General features: G+C 38.0%; 1 protein-coding gene across 3 annotated transcripts in view; it reads left to right on the top strand.

Moving 5' to 3' along the window:
- fgfr1a (fibroblast growth factor receptor 1a) overlaps positions 1 to 23576 on the top strand; it is a 35132-nt gene that overhangs the window by 5556 nt on the left and 6000 nt on the right. The window contains exons 2-11 of one of the 3 annotated variants that reach the window (XM_043247131.1): positions 1447 to 1614; positions 8604 to 8861; positions 8962 to 9042; positions 9427 to 9599; positions 12296 to 12419; positions 14575 to 14765; positions 15432 to 15579; positions 20964 to 21172; positions 21999 to 22144; positions 22265 to 22386. In XM_043247131.1, coding sequence (XP_043103066.1) covers positions 1518 to 1614; positions 8604 to 8861; positions 8962 to 9042; positions 9427 to 9599; positions 12296 to 12419; positions 14575 to 14765; positions 15432 to 15579; positions 20964 to 21172; positions 21999 to 22144; positions 22265 to 22386 — 1549 coding nt within the window. In that variant the 5' untranslated portion in view covers positions 1447 to 1517. Of the gene's footprint in view, positions 1 to 1446; positions 1615 to 8603; positions 8862 to 8961; positions 9043 to 9426; positions 9600 to 12295; positions 12420 to 14574; positions 14766 to 15431; positions 15580 to 17221; positions 17367 to 20963; positions 21173 to 21998; positions 22145 to 22264; positions 22387 to 23576 lie in introns of all 3 variants that reach the window. The other 2 variants (XM_043247132.1, XM_043247133.1) reach the window with 2 other exon arrangements.

Here is a 23576-nt window from a genome sequence, read left to right on the forward strand (position 1 = left end):
GTTTGTACCAGCTGCAGACACGGCTTGGAAAATGAAACCAACACGACCTCTATGGGAACGATTTTATGTGGATCAAGTCTCAATTCTTGGTGTTTGTCCAAATTTATCATCCTTATTAGAGCAGCTGTGAATGTGCAGCACCTTATTTTACAGGCGCAGCAGAACTAGAAATGATGTTATTGTAGTTTCGATTTAATGTGCAAAGCGATCTAGTTTCAAAACTTTATATACGTATATATACTACTGTTTGGAGTTGGAAGTCAAATTCTTGTTCTTTTAGACTTCTATTTATCAATGAATCTGGGAAAAATGTATCAGAATGTTTTCTTGAGCAGCCAGTCAGAATATTAGAATGATTTCTGAAGGATCATGTGACACTGAAGACTACAGTAACGAAAAACTGTTCTTTAAATTGGGATAAAATGCACAATTCTATAAAACTCTAAATACGCATGCAGCTATTATTTTTACAGATAAGTGAATTTTTTTAAATCTTCTTGGCTATAAAAAATATGACTGTGACGTGTGTCTAGTTTGAATGGGCATGATATTTCTTATGTCTATAGAATTAAAAATCCACTCGCGACAATCCCCCATTCTCCAGGATACACACTTTTTGTGTGTGAATGTTATATAGGTGCACATACTAATTTTCAGTTAATTTATTAAGTCTAGCTTCATTTTAGTTTCAACCGCATTAATACGATTTATCTGAATCAATGTGACATTTTGGGAGGATAAAATTCCAATTACAAGCAAAGACACTCAAATTACTACAGCTGAGCGTTCTGAAAGAAAAACATCTGGCGAGTTGGGAAATGCTGCTCTTTCCCGACCGATCTGCCCGTAGCGGAGTGTGTGATGAAATGTGTAAATGATGAGTTCCGATAGCTAGTCGGACAAATGGCGAGTCGGGGTCATGCTGGGGTCTGAACCAGCACGGGGTTGACGGATATCTGTGAAGGGTTGGAGGAGTGTGGTTGCGTTTCTGTGAATTTCACTCCGTCTGTTTGTAAGAGCAAACAGATGCATTCATCAGATTTTCAATAGTTTTCTTTGTCATCGAAGCTGCAATAATAAAAAAAACTGATTTATATTGTTCGTAAACGGTCTTAGCGTGAATTCGTACAATTCCTCAGAGCAAGTTACTCTAAAGAGATAATTAGCAGATTATTTTGTCAGTGCGATTTATCAATCTGAGCCGAAGGCTTTCGTAGTAACGGTCGCGTGGGTGAAGAAAGATATTAATCAATAACTTCACTGCCTTTGTTTAACAATCCAGTCAAATCCAGATGGTAGCATTCAAGTCCCGTCCAGCGTTATTTCCAACCGAATGTACCGTTTCGTTGAAATGCCACGTTAAGAATGATTCGCGTTGTCTTCAATCATTAGTTGTGAATATTTTTAATTGCTTTCTGCTATTCTCTCCATCTTTCTCTCACGCAGCGCCGATGTCCTAGCTGTTTTTATGGAGAGCCGGGCTGGATGCAGAGTTCAGATGTAGAGAATCCTTTGTAATGATGATGATGATGACGACGACGATGAAGACCATGTTGCTGCTGATCGCGGTACTTCTAACTCAGTCCCAAGGCAGACCGGCCACCCAAGATGAGAGTAAGTGGGTTTTTTTTTTTTTTGAAGTACTCTGGTTGTATTGTGCCTAAGATTAAGATGTGTTAATAATAAACCATGTCTCAGACGCTTTGCAATTAAGCAACCTGAAATAGTTTTTAAATTGGTCGTATCCTACCCGCTCATGGCAGGTTTTTTTCTTCTATTTTTCCCTCTGTAATCCACCTAATGTCACATAATGTTGTAAATTTTTTTCGATTGTTTTTTTCGATTGTTTTTCCACCCTCTGTCTGAGCCTAAATTAAGCAGACTGTGTGTTGCAACAGTAGCATTAGCATTTCTTCTCATAAATGAACATCAGTAAGGTTTCACAGAGACCTCAAACTTGTATGAAGGTATCTGCTCTCATAATACCTCAAACACTTTTCGTCTTCTTGGCGTTCACTGTACAAATGTGATTTAACCGATTTCTGGGAGAGGGGGTTAAGTTAACATTTAAAAAAGTTACTATTATTATTATTAAGATCAAGTCAAATTAAAATGAGTTTGTCGAAACTGTGTCGCAACTGTATAGCCATGCTATATGCGCATTCTCAAGCCATATTCATATTTCTAACATGCTGCGTGTAAGTCCTGTGCCAAAGGGAAAACGCATTCTGCACTGGGCTGTGGAAGTTTACACTTGGATACCATTCGTTCTCCATTTCCACCTCATATCCAAAATAGTCATTCGAAACCCTAAGGACTTTCATGCACTTAAGTCACAGACGGAGAGTGAAAAAGGGAAACGGCTTGGGAAAAAAACACACACCAGCTGAAATAAAACCCCGAAAAATGTGTCCTTTGGCAACATTCCAGCCGAGCGAGTGCCTGTGGCTCTCACAGGCCCAAACGTGCTTCCGCAGCTTCGTTTCGTCTTTTTGGATTTCGGAAAACGCGGCGTTCCCGGGAGACGACGCCTTACGTTACGGTTACCGCTGTTATGAAGTGAGCGGTCACTTCTGCTCTGGCCGTCTGCGGAGGCTTTAAATAAACACAGTAGGTTTGAATTTACCCCAGAGCTGGAGGTGTGAAATAGCTGCCATCTGTACCCTCCGGCTATGCAAAAATACCTCACTTTTCTCTTCCCCCACTATCTCTCTCTCTCTCCCTCCCCGTTGTCTCACCATCTTCCTTTTGTAATGAAAAGGTATTTGTTGTCAAGAGTTGACTACCGGAGACGCTATAAATTACTGCTTTTAAAAGAAGACACAGAAAGTACTCCGCCCTGTGGTGCTATTCCACAGCGGAGATCGTGTTTCTGGGAAAACGAAGCGAGTTTTCTTGTGTTATGAGACCTGTGGGTTAGAGAACGTAGACCTATGCGTCGTACTCTTCGTGAAATCTTGAATTGCGGGTTAACAAATTGGGGGCTCGTCCGGGATACAAGTTATTTTGTTGATTTCGGACTATTGTGGTAATATGTTTGCGTTTCTGGCCATTTGTTTGAATGCTTCCCTATAAGATCCTAAAGTGAGGAGGAAAACCCAACCCAACTAAAATGTGACGGATTACCTTTTACCCACTTAATGCTTGACAGCCAAATGGCCAGGCATGCCGATACCCTCTATGCGTTTCCTCTACTCCTCCTCTCCCTTCTTCCTCCTGTCAGGACAGAGAGCACTTTTCCCTCTCTCCCCTCAGGCCTCCTGTGGCGTAAATGATAGTTTCAGCTGTTGATGAGTGACTGACACTCCAGCATTTGGTTACATTTGTTTTTTCCCCTAGGTGGGAATACAACCTGCACAAACAACAGGATTTCCTTAAGTAGTGTTTCAAATTTGTCTAAACATTCTTAGATGGTTCGAGATTGCAAGACTTTCAAAGGCTCAAAATATTTTTAATTGAAAGTAAAAATTAAGTCATTGGAAAATGTCACTTTTTCCTATATGTACAATTTTTTTTTATAGTTTCATATGCTAATAAAATGTGGTTTTGTTAGTATTGTTATAGTTTTGTGTTTTATATTTTTTTATATATATTATATTTTTATATAGTTTTATATATATATATATATATATATATATATATATATATATATATATATATATATATATATATTCGAAATAGTCCATTTTTGTTTTCGTTTTAGTTGTTTTAATTATTTCTTTCATTTATATTTCAGTTATTTGCTTGGGCTAATTTTAAATTTGTAGAATGTTTTATGTAATATTTTTATTTATTCAATTTCTTTCAAACATTTTACTAGTTTTAAAAATATATTATAAATATTTTACTAGTTTAACAATATCAACACTATTCTTTTGAGAGCCAAGTGCACACTAAAAGGCTGATTTTCTTTTTGTTTTGGTAGACGAGTAGTCTGTGGCAATACAATACTCTCTAACTATTCATGTATGTGATGACAGATTTCAAACCAGTTTCATACTTCAAATCCGTTTCGTTGAACCAGCTTTAAATCAGTATATCGAAAATCATTCAATAAGCTGTCATTCTGTAGTGTCCCAGTGATACATAATACATTGCTTTAAGGATATAGAAAAGCGTTATTAATATGTATGCTTCCATCTGTCTGTTTCTTGTTGTTCATGGTTACCGTCGACTGATGCATTTTAATGTGTGACTCTTTTCTTATTCTTGCCGCATCATTTTTGCTCTCTGTATAACAATCTGTTTCTCTAGAAGGAGATGAATAAATACTTTGGGGTAACAATGGCTGTGATTCAGCAGAGCATGCTGATCTCATTCTGCCTCAGACCATGTGCGTGTGTCCATGGCCACATTTGCGTATAGGCAAGCGGTGATTATGTTTGTACAACCATCTCCATTGTGAACAAATGTCATTAGCATCCAAGTCCCGATGTGATCTTTAATTGATGCAGACTAGCATAAAGACAAGTTAGGTTAATGTTAGAGGAGATCTATGCGTGTTTCTTTTGTTCTCACACATTCACTAATCAGTGACTGCTGGTAAGAATAATCCAATTTGCTCACAAAATAAACTTAACAGTCACATTCTAGTCTGTTGCTCACACTGAACCTCAGATATCTCGGCCGCAGATCGCTGGGAGGAAGACGTAAAGGTGTGGTCGTTTTTGGACCATTTCTTTGAGTTTGCTCTGGCCTTTCCTCTTCTCTGTACTTGACCATCATTCTCTCTCTTGAAAGGAAATCCCTGTGGTCATTCTGTTCTTGTATTGCTTCCTCTCTTGTTTCCAGCCTCTCGTTGAAAGGCCCCTCTGCCCTTCCTGCTCGAAGTCTCACTCTCTCGCCTCTCATTTTGTCCATCGCCAGAAAACGTCCCTTTCATGATTTACTGTAATTAACTTGATTTTCAGGGATGTCAATCTTTTTTTTTTTCCAAATGGCTTGAAGCAGGAAAGGGAAAAAAAATGCAATGGCTATTCCAGCTGGGTTGATTTTCCAAAAAAATATGGACTTTAATCCAGACTAATCTGGTCACAGAATCAGCCTTGAGATTCAATGAGGAGTGATGAGTTGTAATAAAAACACCATTGTTATAAGGTGTTATGTTTCTCCATCATAATTTTTTTCTCTTTTTTTGCCCCAGTTTATACCCCCTCCCACAAAACCCCCCAGTTCAGTAGTTGTTCCAGACAACATCTGGACTCTATAGCTTGCACACCGGTGCATGTCTTCAGCTTGTATTGCATGGTGTTTTGTTCTTTGAAGTGACTGATGGCTTGGTAACATGCCACTATTTAATATCCTGGAAGGAAGCATGTCGATTAATGGCTATAAATCATAAAGCAGCTGTATAATTTTCTCCCTGTGTGATTATTGCAGAATATTCTCACTTGATACCTGACAGTAAACAGCTTCTCTGTTGACTGGTGCAAAAAATCTTTTCGGCATCTGCTCAATTGAAAATGCCAAAAGGAAATTACAACCTCATTGTCACGATCAGTCAATGTGAATTTCTCATAAATTATCATGTGAAACATTTCTGACGCTGAGGTCAAGTGAGGCTGTGCTGTTTTTCAGGGTGGAAATGAGTGTCTTTGACCGGACACAGGTTCGTTTTCATTAAACTATTTTTACGCCAGTATACAAATGTTTTTTCCAGCAGGGTTGTGGAGAAATGTGGTCTCAAACTCTAAAACACTGTTATATTAAACAAATTTTTTTGTAAATTTTATCCACCCACCAATAGTTCTGATTCGTATGTTGCTATTGGGAAACAGGTGAACACGAAGAAACCACACTGGCATTCAGATACAAGAGGCAATTATATAATGAAGGTAGATTTAAACTTAATGACTGATACTCCAGACAAGGGTTATTTTTGCAAATGCCAGCTTGGGGATAAGTTTCCACATGTTAAATAAACGTAATTCATTAATTATTCTTCTAGTTGCTATAATTAGAATACTGTATTTTGGCTGTTCCATGAATGGCAGGTTTCACTGTGACTGCTTACGCTATCTAGTGCCTGCTATTGGGGCATGTTGTCACTAAAGACCAATTAAAGGTCCAGTTTAGATGCAAAATATTGGAGAGCGTTGTCGCTCCCACACCCTCCTCTTAAGACTCAACGCTCACACTGTTGACAGATTCTGCAATGAGAACGTACGCAATTGACAGTGGAAGGCAATAAGACTTGAAGTTGAGGAGTTGATTTATCCCCATTTAATATTCCTGTTCACTGAGTTTTTGGATGAATGCTAAAGCGATTTTTAGGTGAGATAGAATCTGCAGTCTGTGACCCATTATGTTTGCTGGCTTCCAAAGCTGCAGTACACTGTTTTCCAACAACTGGCAACCCACAGTGTCTAAATTGGCAGTGGGCGGAGTCACCCAGACCAAAACAAAAACAGACATTCTGACAACATTCTGTAACATAGAAACGAGCATGTGAACTCAAAATTTCCCAAATATAATGTATGATATTTTTCTGCTTCAGTACAGCCAAAATTTACATACATCACCTTTTGAATCTTTTTTTTCTTCTTTAGCAGTAAGTATGCAAATGCTCGATAGCCTTTTTTGTAAATGCAATGTATAGAAAAATGGACCTGCCAAACTTGAAAATCATCCAGACTTGAAGTAAGTAACTTGTGGCTAAGTAAGACTATGCTAGCTCATCTTCCTTCATTCTTTTCTGCAGTGTTTTGGTGGGGAAAGTTGATCCCTCCCTGGCCTCTGTTCCTGTCAGGATTAAGAGCCTGTTAGACACATGCGAAGCAGGAAATACCTTAACTAGACCCTACTGAGGTCACCATGGATACCAGTCCCAAAACCTGCTGCTACAGGCCTCTCGCTCTCTCGCCGCTTTATTAGCAGAGTTAATGGTGGTGATGGGTGGAGTTACTACAGCAGAACTAGTCAAGAGGAAACCTGGCTTACGTTTGCGCTCTGTTTACTATTCGAGATGCGTCAATAATGAGCATACCAGTATCGCCTAAGCACTTTCTCTCCTTGAAACCCTTCTCAAGTGAATTATTGTTCACAACCCATGCCAGACCTTTCAGGTGAAGTTTTCTGTTGTAATTTCCCTTTGCATTCACCTTTTTGTTTTGAGGTCTTTTACCACAGTGCCCCAGTAGGATGTAGGCCAAGCATTGTTTCTTTAGATTTACTCGCATTACAAAACAATAGTGTAAATGTCATCTTCAGCGGGTGGCAGGATTTCGTAGGAATCTGACCTTTTTTTGAACAATCATCAAGCCCTGTTGCATCTTCTACAGGAAACCAAGCGTTCATATCCTTTCAGCAAGTCAAATGCATCGTTATTGAAGGGAGATTAATCCAATTACCATTTGAATGTGAAGCAGACGCCATTTGTTTTGTAAATGGGAAAATCTCACCTTGGCTTACTGTAAAGAATCACAATTAGCATACGGTGTCAGTATGTGCTCGCCAGTCTATTCTTTTAAAGAGGTCCCCCAGCAGGGAAGATTCTTCGGTACACTACTCTAAGAAGCAGTCCCCTTTAAACGAGTACGGGCAATTGCAGATGGGTGACATAATGTTGATGGACAATGAATCAGCGTAATTATATTTAGAGTCTTGTCCCCCCACAAGACTCCCCCCATCTCTACTGGTCGTCAAGAGCGACGGGTGGGCTCAGGTGGTGGTGCCCCCAACCTTGCATCCCATAATCAAATTTCAGCTCTATCTCAGGATTGGCCTGACAATTGGCCCTTGACTAATTCAAACTCAGATTTGATTTAGCAGTGACTGAGGTGGGATCTTTGATTGATGCTTGAAAGTGTTGTCGCTCATCTATAGGATGCCGAACACTGATACTCTAGGGCTCGATTGCACCTTTCTTTTCTAGAAAGCAGTTGAGGTTAATTTGGTGTTGTCTGATTGGATGGTGGTTCTTGTTGATAACTGTATGAAATGCTCCACAAAACTGCATGTAAAACTGCACTGCCCACAGATTGCATCAAAATATGAAGCACACAAATGTATTTTGACAGGAGTCCAATAATTGTGGTAACGTTTTTAATGTAGGGTAATTATTGACCAATTATTGTTTACATTATTAATCATAAGTGTACTTCAGAGTACTTATCAATAGTTATAGTGATATTCCTTATCCCTCCAGTTCATCACTGGTTATAATGAAACGTATTATTAGTAATGCTTAATATTTAAAACAACAATAACAACGAGATTAAGACTTTAGAAAAGAAGACTATTAAGACATGTTTCTGTGACTTACCTGTACTCTTAGTTAGAAAATATAAAAAGAGTTAAGACGAATTAAATTCTTAAAAATGTGTTGCAAATCTTGTTCCTGCATTCAGTAACAGATTAAATGTTATAAAGTGGATACAATTTTTACCATATGGCATAGTCATTTAATAGAAATGCTATATCAGATTATGTATATAGTAATTAATTTAATGAAGAATTGAGTTTATAGAAATGTATAGAAATTTTGATTGATTTGACTAGAATTAAGTACAATTAATTCAAAAAACTATTTATGCCCCGATATCTCTTAAACGTCCCTTATTAATTTGATTAAACCTAACTAATTTCTTAAATCCTGTTATTAGTTTTAGCCCTGGAGAAGCCGATGCCGTACACTTTGTATCCGGGAGACAAACTGGAGCTGAACTGTAAAAATATAGAAGAGACACAGGAAGTGACCTGGACTAAGGACCATGTTCTGCTCACTGATGGAGAACACACTCGTCTGCGTAACCATCAGATGGAGATCGAAGCAGTAGAGCCGGCCGACTCTGGTCTGTATTCTTGCTTTGCTCAGGGACCCAACAGCAACTATACCGACTACTTCAGTGTCAACGTTACAGGTGAGACAAACGGAATGCAATATTACTGATTTTTGGGTTGATTTCTATATTGTTTGTTAACAACAACAAAAATGTAACCTTATTTTTTGTTCTCAATCAGATGGACTGGCTTCCTCAGAAGATGACGAAGAAGATGAGTCTTCCTCAGAAGAGACCAAGTTACTGAGTGACCAGAAACTGCGTGAGTCAGCCACCCCTCTCAGTCAAACTCAAAGAGCTGCAAATGTCCATAACAGTATCGGTTTCTTACGAAATTAAGATTTTTCTTTTAAGTAAGAACCAGAAATAGTGCACATTTTTGTCTTATAAACCACAGCCGTCTAGTGAAACGTGCTTTTGTTCATTAGACTGAAAGGCTTTATTACTTTTGATGGATTACTCTTTGAGTCCCAAGGGCACTCTCCAGCCAGTCAGGAGTGAAACCAGCAACCAACACCCAAATCTCAAACACTTTGGTTCCCGCTCTAAAACATTCATGACCTTGTTATCGTTCACATTGTATTTTTGAAACGGTGCTTTTAAATGACCGATCTGACTTTTTTCGTGCTTTCTGTCTGTTCCTCAGCAATGGCGCCCGTCTGGGCTCAACCTGATAAGATGGAGAAGAAGCTCCACGCGGTTCCTGCCAGCAAAACCGTCAAGTTTCGTTGCCAGGTCAATGGTTACCCTACACCAACGCTCAAGTGGCTCAAGAACGGCAAAGAGTTTAAGAAAGACCAGAGAATAGGAGGCTACAAGGTGAGCGAACTACACCACAACCTTTTAAGATCATGAAACATACAACATCTTGATCACCTGACTCCAGGTTTTCTAGCCAGCTCCTGTGATTTGGGGGTTAAAAGGGCAGCTCGTCCTCGACAGATCTGTCTTCCAGACACCTCTCTGTAGCATAACAGAGACTGAATAGCCGTGCCTGGAAGGCAGACATCGGAGCCGTGGGTTTTTTGGTGGAAGTGGCCTATTCTTGCTGGGCTGTCCTCATTTTACACAACTGGCTGTGCTCAGACTAAGAGAATAAACACCAGGATAAACCGGCTCTGTCCTTTTACTTATTTGACCATGCTGAATGTCAACGGACCCAAAGTAAACGTTTAAACGAATTCATTAGCAAAGCCTCATTAGTTGAGCTCACTTGTTTCACACATGTTAAATTTGTAATCAGGATCATAGTTCTTCTAGTTATGTACAATAATAGTACATAACAGTAATGTTTTTATTTAAAATGAGACAGGTAAGGAGAATTTTATTTATGCATCTGTCCATATAAAAACTGTTTGGTAACACTTTAAAGTAGGGAACACATATTTACTATTAATTAAGAGTGTTCCCTAAATAAACCCCTAATTGCTTTAAAGTTTAGGCATTAATATGTGCTTTATAAGTGCTAATAAACAACTAGTATTCTACTAATGTGCATAATGAGAAGCAGCTAGTTAATAGCGAGAATTGGACTTTTAAATAAAGTGTTACCAACAATAAATAATGATTACTTGTGCCGAGCTTTAAAAGGTACAAAAACAAAACGTATCAAAGCTGTGCGTAGAACTTCAATAGCTAATTTACTGAAACTGAGCGAAAATTAAAATGTTAATAATTTCCTCATGTCTTTCTGAAATCTTTTGAAGAGAGACAATCACTTCTTTGATTACGTTTTTCTTCGTTCTACTCCCTTTTACATGAACATTAAAGTGATATTTACCACTGTTTTCAGCTTGTCATTGCGGACCTGTAGCGCCTGTGTTTCTCATCAAGGTGTTCTCCAGCTGGGAGACATTAGTCTTCTTCCTCTCCACACCGCATACACACTTTACCATCTGGAGTGTGTTTGAGGCCACTGCAATGCGTACACACATGCGTGCACACACAGTAAAATGTGCTTCGACATGGTTTACACAAACATTTCAGTATAACCAGACAGTGTACTTACTTTTTTTTTTTTTTTTTTTAACCAAACCTTATTATAGCGATAGTAGCGCATTCATACGTTCATCGAAACGTGTCTTTGAGCTCCAGGAGTGTGAGGGGCTTCCGTTAAGGGGCCCTGCAGCTTTCCGTAGTAACCTCCCCCAGCTCTCTTCCCGGTCTCTCGTGGTTCCTTTTGTTTAACAACAGTCTGGCGCAATTGTTCATTTACATTAAGTGATTGTGAAAAGGAAGTTAGGCAGACTGCGAGCATAGCAGCTCACATCTGGGGTTCTGTAGGCCGAGAAGCCATAACCTCTTATTAATTTTGCCCAACCTAAATCGCATTTAATCAAGAAGAGCTGTTACCGCAGAGAACACTTGCTCTGTCTGCTGGATCTTTTATAGGTTTAGTTGAAAATGGAAATCCTGTCGTCATTTACTCACCCTTGTGTCATTCCAAACCCATCTGACACTCATACTTCTTTAAAACATAATAAAATAGTGGTCAAGGACAAAAAAGGCAGTATAAAGTACCATACAATTATACTACTGTGTTTCCTAAGCCACATATAACTGTGTGAAATGATCTAATAAGAATATGTCTCCCTGGAGCACAAAAACAGTCAACAACAAGTTGCTGGGGTATGTTTGTAGCAATAGCCAAAAATACATTCTATGGGTATTTAGTAAGATTTTTAGTAAGTTTCCTACAGTTAATATATTAAAACGTAATTTTTGATTAGTAATATGCATTGCTGAGAACCTTACTTGGACAAATAATATTCTTAGAATTTTATTCATTTATTTTGTGCCCTCAGATTGCAGATTTTCAAATGATTGCATCTCAGCCAAAAAGCGCCCTGTCATAATAAACCATACATCGATGGAAAACGTGTTTATTCAGCTTTCAGGTGTTAAAATCTAAAACTTTTGAGAAATGAACACTTATTGCTCGTTTCGTGTTTCAGGGTCACGTATTAAGTACATATTTACAAATGTTGCAAATATCTGCTATAGTTCATATTATATATACAACATGTATAAATATATTGTGCAAAAATTTGTGCTCTTAAGCGATTAATCGCATCCAAATTATACACAGTACACAAATATATATTGTCCATGTTGCTTAGCAGACATATGTTTTTTAATAGAGTGGAGTTTGATGTTTTCTGGCAGTTCATAGAGCGTTTGGCTTGAAAAGAGGTCTGTATTAGTAGACATGGAGCAGCCCATTTCTACTCTCCACCATGAAACACACTGTTCTCCATGGCTCTGGTCTTGTGCCTGACTGATGTTAAACTGACCTGACCGGGATATGCTGCCAACTCTGTTAAACTTCCTCAGCCTTTCACTGAAGTGATCTTAAAAGACAATCAGCCCTCTAATGCATCTAGCAGTTTTTTGCTTTTATGTTGGGCTGCAAGTTGATTGGGTCTATTATAGAAGTATATAACTTTACTTATGTTTGCGCAAACATGCATTTTTTTTTTTCTAAATACATTCCACAATTTTATTTTGTTGCACAGGTTCGAGAGCACATGTGGACCATCATAATGGAGTCGGTGGTACCGTCAGACAAAGGCAACTACACCTGCCTGGTGGAAAACAAACACGGCAGCATCAATCACACCTACCAGCTGGATGTAGTCGGTTAGTCACGATTCTTTTCTTTTCTCGTCTTGACTTTTAGTTTTGCTAAAGAGGTCCAGAAACGCAATAAATACTTCAGCAAAACAGGATGTGACATCAGTGACTCAAATTCAGTTTTGCGAAGCTGCTAGAATACTTTTTTGTGCAAAAGAAACAAAAATGACGTCATTTATTCTCTTGCTTTCCTCTCCCCCGAGTTACATCTTTAGAGTGGAAAAATGGAAAACGTACAAATCACAAATTACATTAATGCGTGTGCTTTCCCCCAGATCATAAACATAGCTGATTACATCAAATACGTTAAAGCGTGGAAATACATTGTGATACTCTGCAAGATGGCAGAAGGCGTAATAGAATTGTTGAGTAAGTTGTTGTTTTTTGTTTTTTTCGCTCCAAAAAAAGTATTCCCTTAGCATCACACAACTGAAGTTGAGTCACTGATGAACAAAGGTCTCATGGATTAATTAATAGCAGAATTAAAATGTTGGGGTTTCCAAGTCCAGCTGTTTTTGTTGTTGTTCTTTGTATGTGAGCAAATTTGTGTTGGTCTGCCCTTCCCCACTAGCTCAGCTGCAATGATTTATTGCTAAACCTCCTGATTAAATCGATTCACGTTTTTTTTAGTTTTTAGCAAAGCACAAGAGATGGCAAACGATCCCCAAGGGAGGGTCGTGGAACCACTGCAATGTTTACTCAAGTCAATCAGATGCAAATGGGTGTTGTTCACCATGCGGCTAATGCTCTGGCGCAGCACCACTAATGGTTACCATTACTTCCCTGAAATGAACCGAAGTAACGGGTGGCTTTACACTTTGCGTGCGAGTGTCTGTGTGCTTGTCAAGGACAGACGCGTGGACTCAGTGTTAAATGATCCATTGCAAATACAAAGTGTTTACTTGATGCCGTGGATGAGTTAGAGTCGCGGTTAGTGGCTCAAGATGAGATCAGAGTATTTGGAATATAGTAATTTAAACACTGATTGGCCGACGTGGACTTGATTGATGCCTTCATTAAGAAGCAAATAAATCAGTGCTACACCCATCTAGACGGAGCCCACTGTGACATCATTTGCACCCTACGTACACACTGATGAGAAGACACTCGCACATTTGTGCCATCAAGTCCTCCTGGGAAGGTCCTACTTATTAGTTAGAGGTTTAAAATTATGATGTAATGACATGTGCATGATTTTGATGAAATGGAAAATAGTTTGTTTTTTTTTTCCACTCATGAAAGTGTTTTTCCCCTAGCGCCACAAAATGTGTAATTCCTGTGCAGCCACAGAGATGGAGAAATGTAGTTTTCTTTTGTTCAAATTTTTTGAAAGTAAGATTTACATGGTGCCAACTGTGACAGAGATACCCAAACCTGGACCCCGTGGGCGGTTGTTGATCCATGGATGTCTTTTGATTTAGCCTGCCAAAAGTGTACTATTGAAGCGTGTCTTTATTTCTAATTTAATTTTTGTGGTAAAATAAGTTTGTGTTATTATTTAAATGTAAAGAAAATAAGATCATTTGTTTGCAAAATGTACGGTTTAGCATAATATTGTCAAGAACAACAACAAAAAAAAGTGTTGTTTCAATTATATTATGTTAAAATGTACATTTTGCAATCAAATAACCTTTTTTTTTTTTTACATTTAAATAGTAATCAGCATGTTAAAACACAAAAAAATTATGCTTGGTCAACTCAAATAGTCCAAAAAAGTTCTCACTTATACGTGTAGTCACCTTATGTTAAGTTTTGAACTTTTTGATCTGTTTAAGTTGACTAAACATAACATTTTAAGCCTGCATGAACACTTAAAGTTGAATCACAGTCTAGTAAAGTTTCGGACACCTCTGGACCCACAGCGAGGGCCGATGGCAGATTGTCTTTTAGTCAGAAGGCCTGAGAGATGGGCTGTGGCTTAAAATAACATTTCCACCAAATTACAGCAATTATAATAAATGTTTAGCCTGCATGTTAAAGAGGCTGTTTCCTGCAGGCCATGTGACATTAGTGTTTATTGAACATATGGCGAATATCCCATTTGCTGTAATGTAGATTCCAATTTGGATTTCTTTTAAGATGATTAAAAATCGTTTTTTACGTTAATGGAGTCGTTTCAACAGCATTAACCGTGTATAGTGTGTTTGTGTGTTTTATTCAGAGCGTTCACCGCACAGGCCGATTCTCCAGGCCGGGTTGCCTGCTAACCGTACAGCAGTGGTGGGGACCGACGTGGAGTTTGAGTGTAAAGTCTTCAGCGATCCTCAGCCTCACATCCAGTGGCTGAAGCACATCGAGGTCAATGGCAGTAGAATCGGCCCTGACGGACTGCCGTATGTTCGGGTCTTGAAGGTAAAACCCATTTAACCAGTCGACCTAAATGTTTGATTAAAGCTCTTCTGTGTTGTCTGTGTTAATTAATCATCTCCCTGCCATTAATAGAATTTTCCAACATTTATGAGGTGATGCTTTCGTGCGATTCATCAGGTTTTCCATTGTTTCACTGTTATACAGGAGGAGGTGCTTTTACACATGTTTGTAAAGAGTTGCAGAATCTAAATGCATAAAATAATAAAATCATCGTACATTTAAAAGCATATGAAATAATGGTCCAGGAAGTGGCTGGTACATCTTCTATAATGATTTACCTCACATTACATCAGTGTTATTTTTGTGTTATAATAGTAGTTACTAAAAATTCATCTCAATTTTTTGTACTTAAAAATACTTAAAAGTCCCCACCACCTCCCATCTTTTTTATTTCAGCTAAAATAAAACATTTCATCCCCACGTCTGTTTAAAGCAACTTTCACTATATTTCTTCACCTCTACGGACAGAGCATCAGAGCAAATGGAGCAGGATTAACGGCTTTTGGTGAAAATGTTCTTGGCAGACCGTCACAATGTTTTTCGTAAGAGCAGTAATGGCAGGTGTTGTCCTTCAGTGACCGCTGGGATCACGGCGACCTCAATGTTTGACTTTGTGCTTGACCTCTGACATATGTTTGACCTCCGCAGCACTCTGGGGTCAACAGCTCGGACACACAGGTCTTGACGCTGTACAACGTGACAGAAGAAGAAAGTGGGGAGTATATATGTAAAGTGGCCAATTATATAGGCCAAGCCAACCAATCAGCATGGCTCACCGTCGTTAAACACATGCAAGGTAACACACGACCCCTCGCTACAGAGATTCATCAGAGCAGAAAGAGGCAGACATGCACAGTTAGTTAAGATGGAGGTAGAGACAGCGGTGATCAGGCTTTTAGGTGACCGCGACACATCTTCCCGCTTCGCCGCTCTTTATTTTTTTTTCTGCGGTGCCGTAAATGACGCCATGGAAAATCCCAGCAGAGCAACTGGAAGTATTTTGGCGTATGTTTACACTGGACGTTTCCTTCTCTCCATCTTTGTGCTACACTTTGCCCTCCTAATAAGGGTGTGTTTCATGCCCTCTGAAGATTACTTGCGCTCTCTTGCACTTCAAAAGCGTTTCAGTGGCACCTTGGGAATGTGCCCGTCTAAATTCCTACAGCTCGCTCAAGGGCTTATTCTCTACCTGGTTCCACTTCGCTATTGCTTTGCTTTCATAATTTAATTCTACAGTGTCTCTTTCTTGCTCAAAGACCTGTCGCAATTGCAAACATAGTATGAATACGATACCAGTAAAAATTTTTAAAATGTACGATATTCAGCACTTTCGTATTAAAATCCAAATATATTAATATAAATCTCCTAATTCTACTAAAAGCGTGACTGAGTCTGGATGTGCTCATCAAGCTTTCAAGTAAAAAATGTAGAAATGTGAAGAAAGGCTACAAATGAGCTTTTCATGGTATATTGGAAGGATTTTGCATTTCAAAAAAAGTTTAAATAGTCCAAATCAGTTGGAAAAAAAATCACGTTGTTTCCCAGCTTTTGATTTGTATAAACTGGCCAAAATTTTCAAAATGGCACATGCCGGTATTTTCTTGATGAGTTGACACCACTTGGATGGCAAATTTAGTAGGAGCTATAATATTGTAACCATTCACTCAACTCATAATTCGATTCGATTCACTATATTGCTTTCACAATTAGACTTTTTTACAAAGAGTTTAAAGACGTTATACAGTAAATGAGAAGGATTAGGCTATTGCTGCACTTTTCTTTGGTAAAATTTAAATATAACAAAACTAACAATCTAACAATTTAGACAAATTACATTTCTTCACATATAGTAACTAAGGCTTTGTCTGTGCTCTTTCCATTAAAATGAGGCATGGCATTTGAATCATCACCGAAAGAACGAAACGGCAGACGAGCCAAATGAATCATCATGTATTTGAATTGATCGTTAAGACCCTAATCGCTCCAGTAACCGAAGGTATCTTTGGCATCCCGGCTCTTCTTTCTGTTTCTTTGCCACACATTCTTTAGCAGGACTTTCTAATCCCTTCCTGCTTCCTTTTCTGAATATGTGCGTGTGTGAGAGTGATTCGATGCAGTCTCTGCTGGGTAATGTTCCATGTGGCCCGTCTTGTGCATGTGGACTCTAGGGGGTGGACGTCACCCTCATCTTCAGGTGTTGGGTCTCTAGCAGGTGGAGCCATGCGCTCTGTACTCCTAACCATAAACCTGTCAGCAGGGTCGTCGAAGGATCCAATCAGGGAGCAGTCCAGATTTCTTTAAGGGTGCCTGAAGGGTGTTTCTCCAACGCCTTGTCGGATCTTCACCGCTCTATATCCAAAACCTCTCTCTCTCTCTCTTTTGTCTGGTGGGTTTTCCCGAAGCTCTCCGGCTTCATCCTGTGGTTCTTTTCTCTATAGACGGCAGGCGTCAACACCACGGATAAGGAGATGGAGGTACTGCAGATCAGGAATGTGTCTTTAGAGGATGCTGGAGAGTACACCTGCTTGGCTGGAAACTCTATCGGCCACTCCCATCACTCTGCATGGTTGACTGTCAATAAAGGTATCTTGTGGTGCTTCTTTTGGTTGCTGGTTTCTTCTCTCTGTTCAACAGCGGCAGTTCACACTGTGGGTTGAATTCGGTCACATGACTGCGTTTCGTCATAAAATCAAACAGTACTTTGATAAAAAGGTTTGACTTAATGGAAAGCTCAGAGTATTGTTTCTGACCCTCATTCCCTGTTAAAGTTGACTTTACTGGAGTCCGTTAGACCACTAAATAACCTTGGTCTGTTTTAGCACATATACTCACTTTTCATAAATGTGACTCATGTTTAATCGATTTGACAAAAATGCAATAAAAAAAACTAAAAGAATCGAAGAGAATCCTAGCATATGAATGCCATTAATTTTTTGAAGCTATTAAATTGGCCTCAGAGTCCCATCGTCAATGCCAGTAAACACTTGCTTTTGTGTTTACTTCCATTGCAAGTAATACAGTGGTTTTGTTGCAAATAACAATGCAAACGTATTCTTTGTGAACCGCACCATTCTTCAACCCCATTTGTGTCTGCTTTGTTTTTTTTTTTTTTTTTTTTTTTTTTTTTTTTAATTCATCTGGGTGTTGACTGACACTCGAAATGTCAGTCGAAGCATGTCAAAATGACATGTTTCTAGTTTTTCTTTAGATAAATGGAATCAGAGTGAAACCAACCCTTCCACAATCTCAGAGTAAAACTGAACTTTTTACAGGTGCACAAAGTACATATTTACTCAAAGACAAGAATGGTCCTTTAGAAATATCATTAACTCTTAACTCTTGACTGTAACAGTGAGCTTATTTAGCCGGTTTCTTTCAAATGGATTGATGTAGAGATCACATGACCAAATTGGAATTGGTGAAGAGTGATTGCATTTTATTTTAAAGTACTTATACTTAAGTTCTTACAGAAATAATAATGTGCTACCAAGATAACTAGGAGTGTGTGTGTGTGTGTGTGTGTGTGTGTGTCTATATATATATATATATATATATATATATGTGTGTGTGTGTGTGTGTGTGTGTGTGTGTGTGTGTGTGTGTGTGTGTGTGTGTGTGTATTGACCAGTGCAAACACAAATTCTGTGCACTGCTAACCTAATTAGAGACGTTTGGCAAACATCTGTAATTATATTCGCAAAGTACGTCAGAAACTGTAATTTAACTGCAAAATAAGTTATGTAAAGCATAACAAATAACAACAGAGAACAGATGACATATTGTGGATGGTGGTTTGGCAAAGCTTTGTTTCCATTATAAACTTTTATATTATAAAACACTTTTCCTAGGTTTTTCAAGATTAACCTGTTTCCAATTAACATTTCTGTTTGCCTGAACACTGGACAAGCATCGCAAAGAGCATGATTTCAAGCATAAAGGCTATGCTGGCATCATTTCCTCTTTGGTTCAGGTTTGATAAATGCCTCACTCAGAGGGTGAATCTATTTCAAATCTGTTTAAATAGATTCAATTTATCAAGATGCTTGTCGGTTTAAGTCTCAAACACGTTCAACACTTGAGAACGGAATTTTTTCTAATTGTTGAATGTTGGGTTTTGCATGTTGCAGTCAGCAAATTGCGGGCTTACGTCTTATTACAAAACTCATTTTGTGAATACAGTAACGTTAGCGTTTGAGCTTCATGTTCACACTGCAGTATTCATATTTGATTTGTTTGTTTAGTTATTAAAAGAGAAGGCAAAGAGAAGTGATATGTCAATGAGATGCATTTGCATGTGTATTGTTGTGTGCTGTGTGAAATGTATACATGACACAATAACATCTTTTGTGTGCATGAACTGTGTAAAAGAAACCCAGTATTATGAACCAGAGCCTTGGGGCAGACAAACACTAACTAAATAGCGTAGGAAATATCTGTATCAGCCAGACTTCTCATGTAATTTTACCCTTATAACCTAGCTCTCCATTTATTCTGAAATGCATACCCGCTCAGATTTTGTCTACCCACCCAGATAAGCCATTCCTCTCAATTTACATTTGTATTTGTGTTGCAAATTTTAATGTCTCATATGAGTTTACATAAGGCCTAATCTGGAAGCGAGAGCTGGCAAGTATCATGAGCAGTGGTTTCCTTCTCCTGCTAGTCACATAAGTAGAAGAATGTGCCATGAAACCCGATCCATGAAAGAAGTAATTATCATGCTACAATAGGAGTTTGTGTTCATTGCAATGCGCCGGTCACGTGAACGATGCCGTCTCCAGAATTGTTTTGAGAGGATTTTTGGTTTGTTTCTTGCATGCATGCGTGTGCATCAGTGCGTCTGCGCTTTTACAAAGAATTGCATTCAGGTTTATGCTAAAAAAACAAAAAAACAATGGCTTAGAATATGAGAGGTCTCCAGCTAATATGATATGCTTCAGACTTCTGAACCAGCAGGTACATCTTCATGAAGATGTACCTGCTAGACAGGCTCGCCAGTAGGGTCACAGTTCAAAGTATCCTTTCCAAGTAACCTTTTGCTAAGCTCCATCTCACCCGTGTTGGCTATATTTAACAAACACCTACAATAAATGCATAGTAAATTAAAATTGTCACTTTATTTTAAGGTAAAATTATTGAACTTTTGCCCCAAACTGCTTATTAATGGTTAGTCAGTAGTGTTTAATTTTAGGTATGTTTTAGTATTAAGGGATCTAAAATATGGTCGTGTTGAATAAGACATTTAATATGTGCATTATAACTACTAATAAACAGCCGAGATGCAAGTAATGTGCATGCTAGTTAATAGTGAGAACCGTTCTGTGCAATAATGTGAAGTAAATAAAATAAACGCAAGAAAAACTGGCTTCTTGAAAATCTAAATTGCAAGGTATAAACCTAATTGCAAGAAATAATTGTATTCAAAAACTCATAATTACAGTTATTGGATAATTATTACCAGTTGAATTTACTTTGAAGGTACTGTAGGTGTTTTACTGATACATACATGTTTATTTGGAAAATAAGGGATTGGAATACTTTAATCCAGTGCATTAATACATTAAATGAATTTGAATCAATCAATCAATAACCTGGTGTGTCCATTTAAACTATTTCAACACATGGTTTCTAAAAGCTTAGAAAGCACAAAAGCTTGTCTGATATTATGGCAGACTGAAGTAGGTTTTCTCAGTAACATTAAGGCTGGGCTTAGCAAATGATTGTCAAAGATTCAGGCTCTGCTGGTACAGAATCTCAAGCTCTGTTTGCACCTGTATAGACTGAATGTCTCACGCTAAGTTAAATATACACACCAACATCCTTCTTTCAGCATTCAGCAAGTTCATTCCCTTCTCTTCCGCCACATCGCATTGCTCCCTTCTTTCATAACCCAGCTGCAAAAAACAAACAAACAAAAGAACCCTGCTCAAAACACAATAGAGTTATAATAGATTTAATGGGAATTGTACTGGTTTTAATGGAAACTATAACGGTGTCTACTGATATGTGATGGATTCTATTGATGAGATGTTAAATCCTATTGAAAAAAATGCACTACAAAAGGGAACGCTGCAATGGCTTTACTGGAAAAAACGAATGGTTCTTAATGGTATTTTAATGGAAACCATTTGAATTTCTGTGATTGGTTTCTATTGGGCTTCTGTTGTTGTTTCTTTTTAGAAGGAAATCCAGCCAGTACTTCGCCTTCACAGGCAAATCAGACCTACCTGGAGGTACTGATCTACTGCGTGGGCTTTTTCCTCATCTGTGTGATGGTGGTGACCGCAGTGCTGGCCAAAATGCACAGCTCGGCCAAGAAAAGTGACTTCAACAGCCAACTGGCCGTCCACAAGCTGGCCAAGAGCATCCCGCTGCGCAGACAGGTAACAGAAAGTAGATAGGGGGTTTGATCACTTTACCACTAAACTAAAGCATCTAATTTCGACAGCGGCTTCTCATATTAATGTTGCTATTGAACATGTGTTGTAGCGTGTGGTGGATACTGTGATGTTTCTCCAAAAAACAAAGATCTAGATCCGCAATACTGTTTAAAGATATTTAATTCTAATGTTAAAGTGAATTTGCGGTTTCATTCAGACCAACGGACAAGATCGACAGGTAGACGGACAATACGCTAATGTTTCATGTTGACATCAACATTTTTAAAATGTTGGTTTAGAGTTGACTCTCTTTCTTCTGAGAGACAATAAACTTTATACACGATGCACTTTCAGATTTAAAGCTTTGCAGGATGTTTTCATTCACTTAGAGCTGTGTTGGGCACTGCATGAAAGTTCATTTTCAAAAATCCACAATAGGAGCACTTTAATTTTACCTGAGAAGATGTATGAAGTCACTTTCAAACCAGGCTGAGGTAAACGTGCATGACCAACTTGAAGCGGTTTTGAAATATTCAGATCTTGGGTTCTTAATAAAATAAAGCAACCAAAAATGGCTAGCTTTTTACTTTCTTCTTGAGCTGATATATATATATATATATATATATATATATATATATATATATATATATATATATATATATATATATATATATATATATATATATATATATATATATATATATATATATATATATATATATATATATATATATATATATATATAGTCTAGTAACAAACACACACATACACACTTCATACATTAATTTCTGTTGCTGTCTTGTATGGAGAGTAAGTTGTAAGTGTTTTTGTACAGGTGTCTGTGGACTCCAGCTCCTCCATGCACTCAGGTGGGATGCTGGTCCGGCCCTCGCGTCTGTCCTCCAGCGGCTCCCCTATGCTCTCAGGGGTCTCCGAATACGAACTGCCCCAGGACCCTCGCTGGGAGGTGGCCAGAGACAGGTAATAACACACACGCTGTGCTCGTCATTTGTTGACCGTCTGATGCATAAAAATGCTGAAATGGCCTGAGAAATGTTGACTATTCTATGGTGGTTAATGTTGTGTGTGTTTGCGTCTCAGGCTGGTTCTTGGGAAGCCGCTTGGCGAGGGCTGCTTCGGGCAGGTGATGATGGCCGAGGCTATCGGGATGGATAAAGACAAACCCAGTCGTGTCACCAAAGTGGCTGTCAAGATGCTCAAATGTAAGTGTTTTCTTGTTAGCCGATGGTTGTGTGTGGTGCGAAAATGAAAATTACGCCAGCAAACTGTCTGGATTCTCATGAGGAATCTGACAGTCTGCTGAGCTTTCACCCTGGAGCATGCTAATCGAGCTCTTGTCACATATATTGCCACATATTTATTCTGAATATTCTAATATGGTTTTAGTATTAAGTCTAGTATTATTTTAGTATTTTTAGTATCATTTATATACTTTATTATTATTATTATTATTATTATTATTATTATTATCATCATATAATTCATTATATTGATATGATTGTTTTAATTCAATAAGTGTATTAATATAATGTTGTTACTGTTGTTGTTTATAAATATTATATGCATATTTTCATTTTTCACTTCATTTTTAGTGCTTTTGTCTTTTTAATATTTTGCATGTATTCAGATTTAGTGTGTGTGTGTGTGTGTATATAATATATATATATATACATACACACGCATATATACACGCATAAATACACACATAAAAATATATATAAATATAAATAAATATATATTTATATGTGTGTATGTATATGTACACAAAGAAAATATTTCTTTATTATTCATATTTCTGTTTCTTTATTTCTTTTTTTAAGTTTATGTTAGTTTCTCATAGCTTACAGCACTACCACGTCATATTTGTTTCGGCTGATTCACAAATAAATTACTCTTATGAATTGATCCTATAAATGAACTGGCGAGGCAAACTCGCAAACTCTCATTATCCATTTGATTCATTCACTTAATTAACATCTGACGCACTTACTGATCCGTTATTCATCATACACAGACAGCATTTTTCTCAACACCATTATAAATGATTGCAAACCGAATTACCCCGAACAAAAATAATAAATGCTCTTCCGCTTGTTTTACACAATTCATCAATACACATTACTTTATAGAAACTCTCAGTAATAGCGTAGCCTAATTTATCAGTTTCCACTAAAATTAAGTGTAGCACTACATTTATTTATTTTTTTTACCAAGAATACAGTTCCACTGAAAATGCATCAAATTATGCAAATTAAATGTCGCAAACTGTTAAGTTGATTTCGAGTCGACAGCAGAAATAAATGAAAAGGAAAGCATAAACAAAATCCCCCATCTGCTCGGTCCATTTGTTCCTCACAGCTTAGAGGCTGAAGGTTTCGTGACCTGTCATGCT

This window comes from Puntigrus tetrazona, chromosome 8, assembly GCF_018831695.1.
Source record: "Puntigrus tetrazona isolate hp1 chromosome 8, ASM1883169v1, whole genome shotgun sequence".
In the NCBI taxonomy this organism is placed as follows: domain Eukaryota; kingdom Metazoa; phylum Chordata; class Actinopteri; order Cypriniformes; family Cyprinidae; genus Puntigrus; species Puntigrus tetrazona.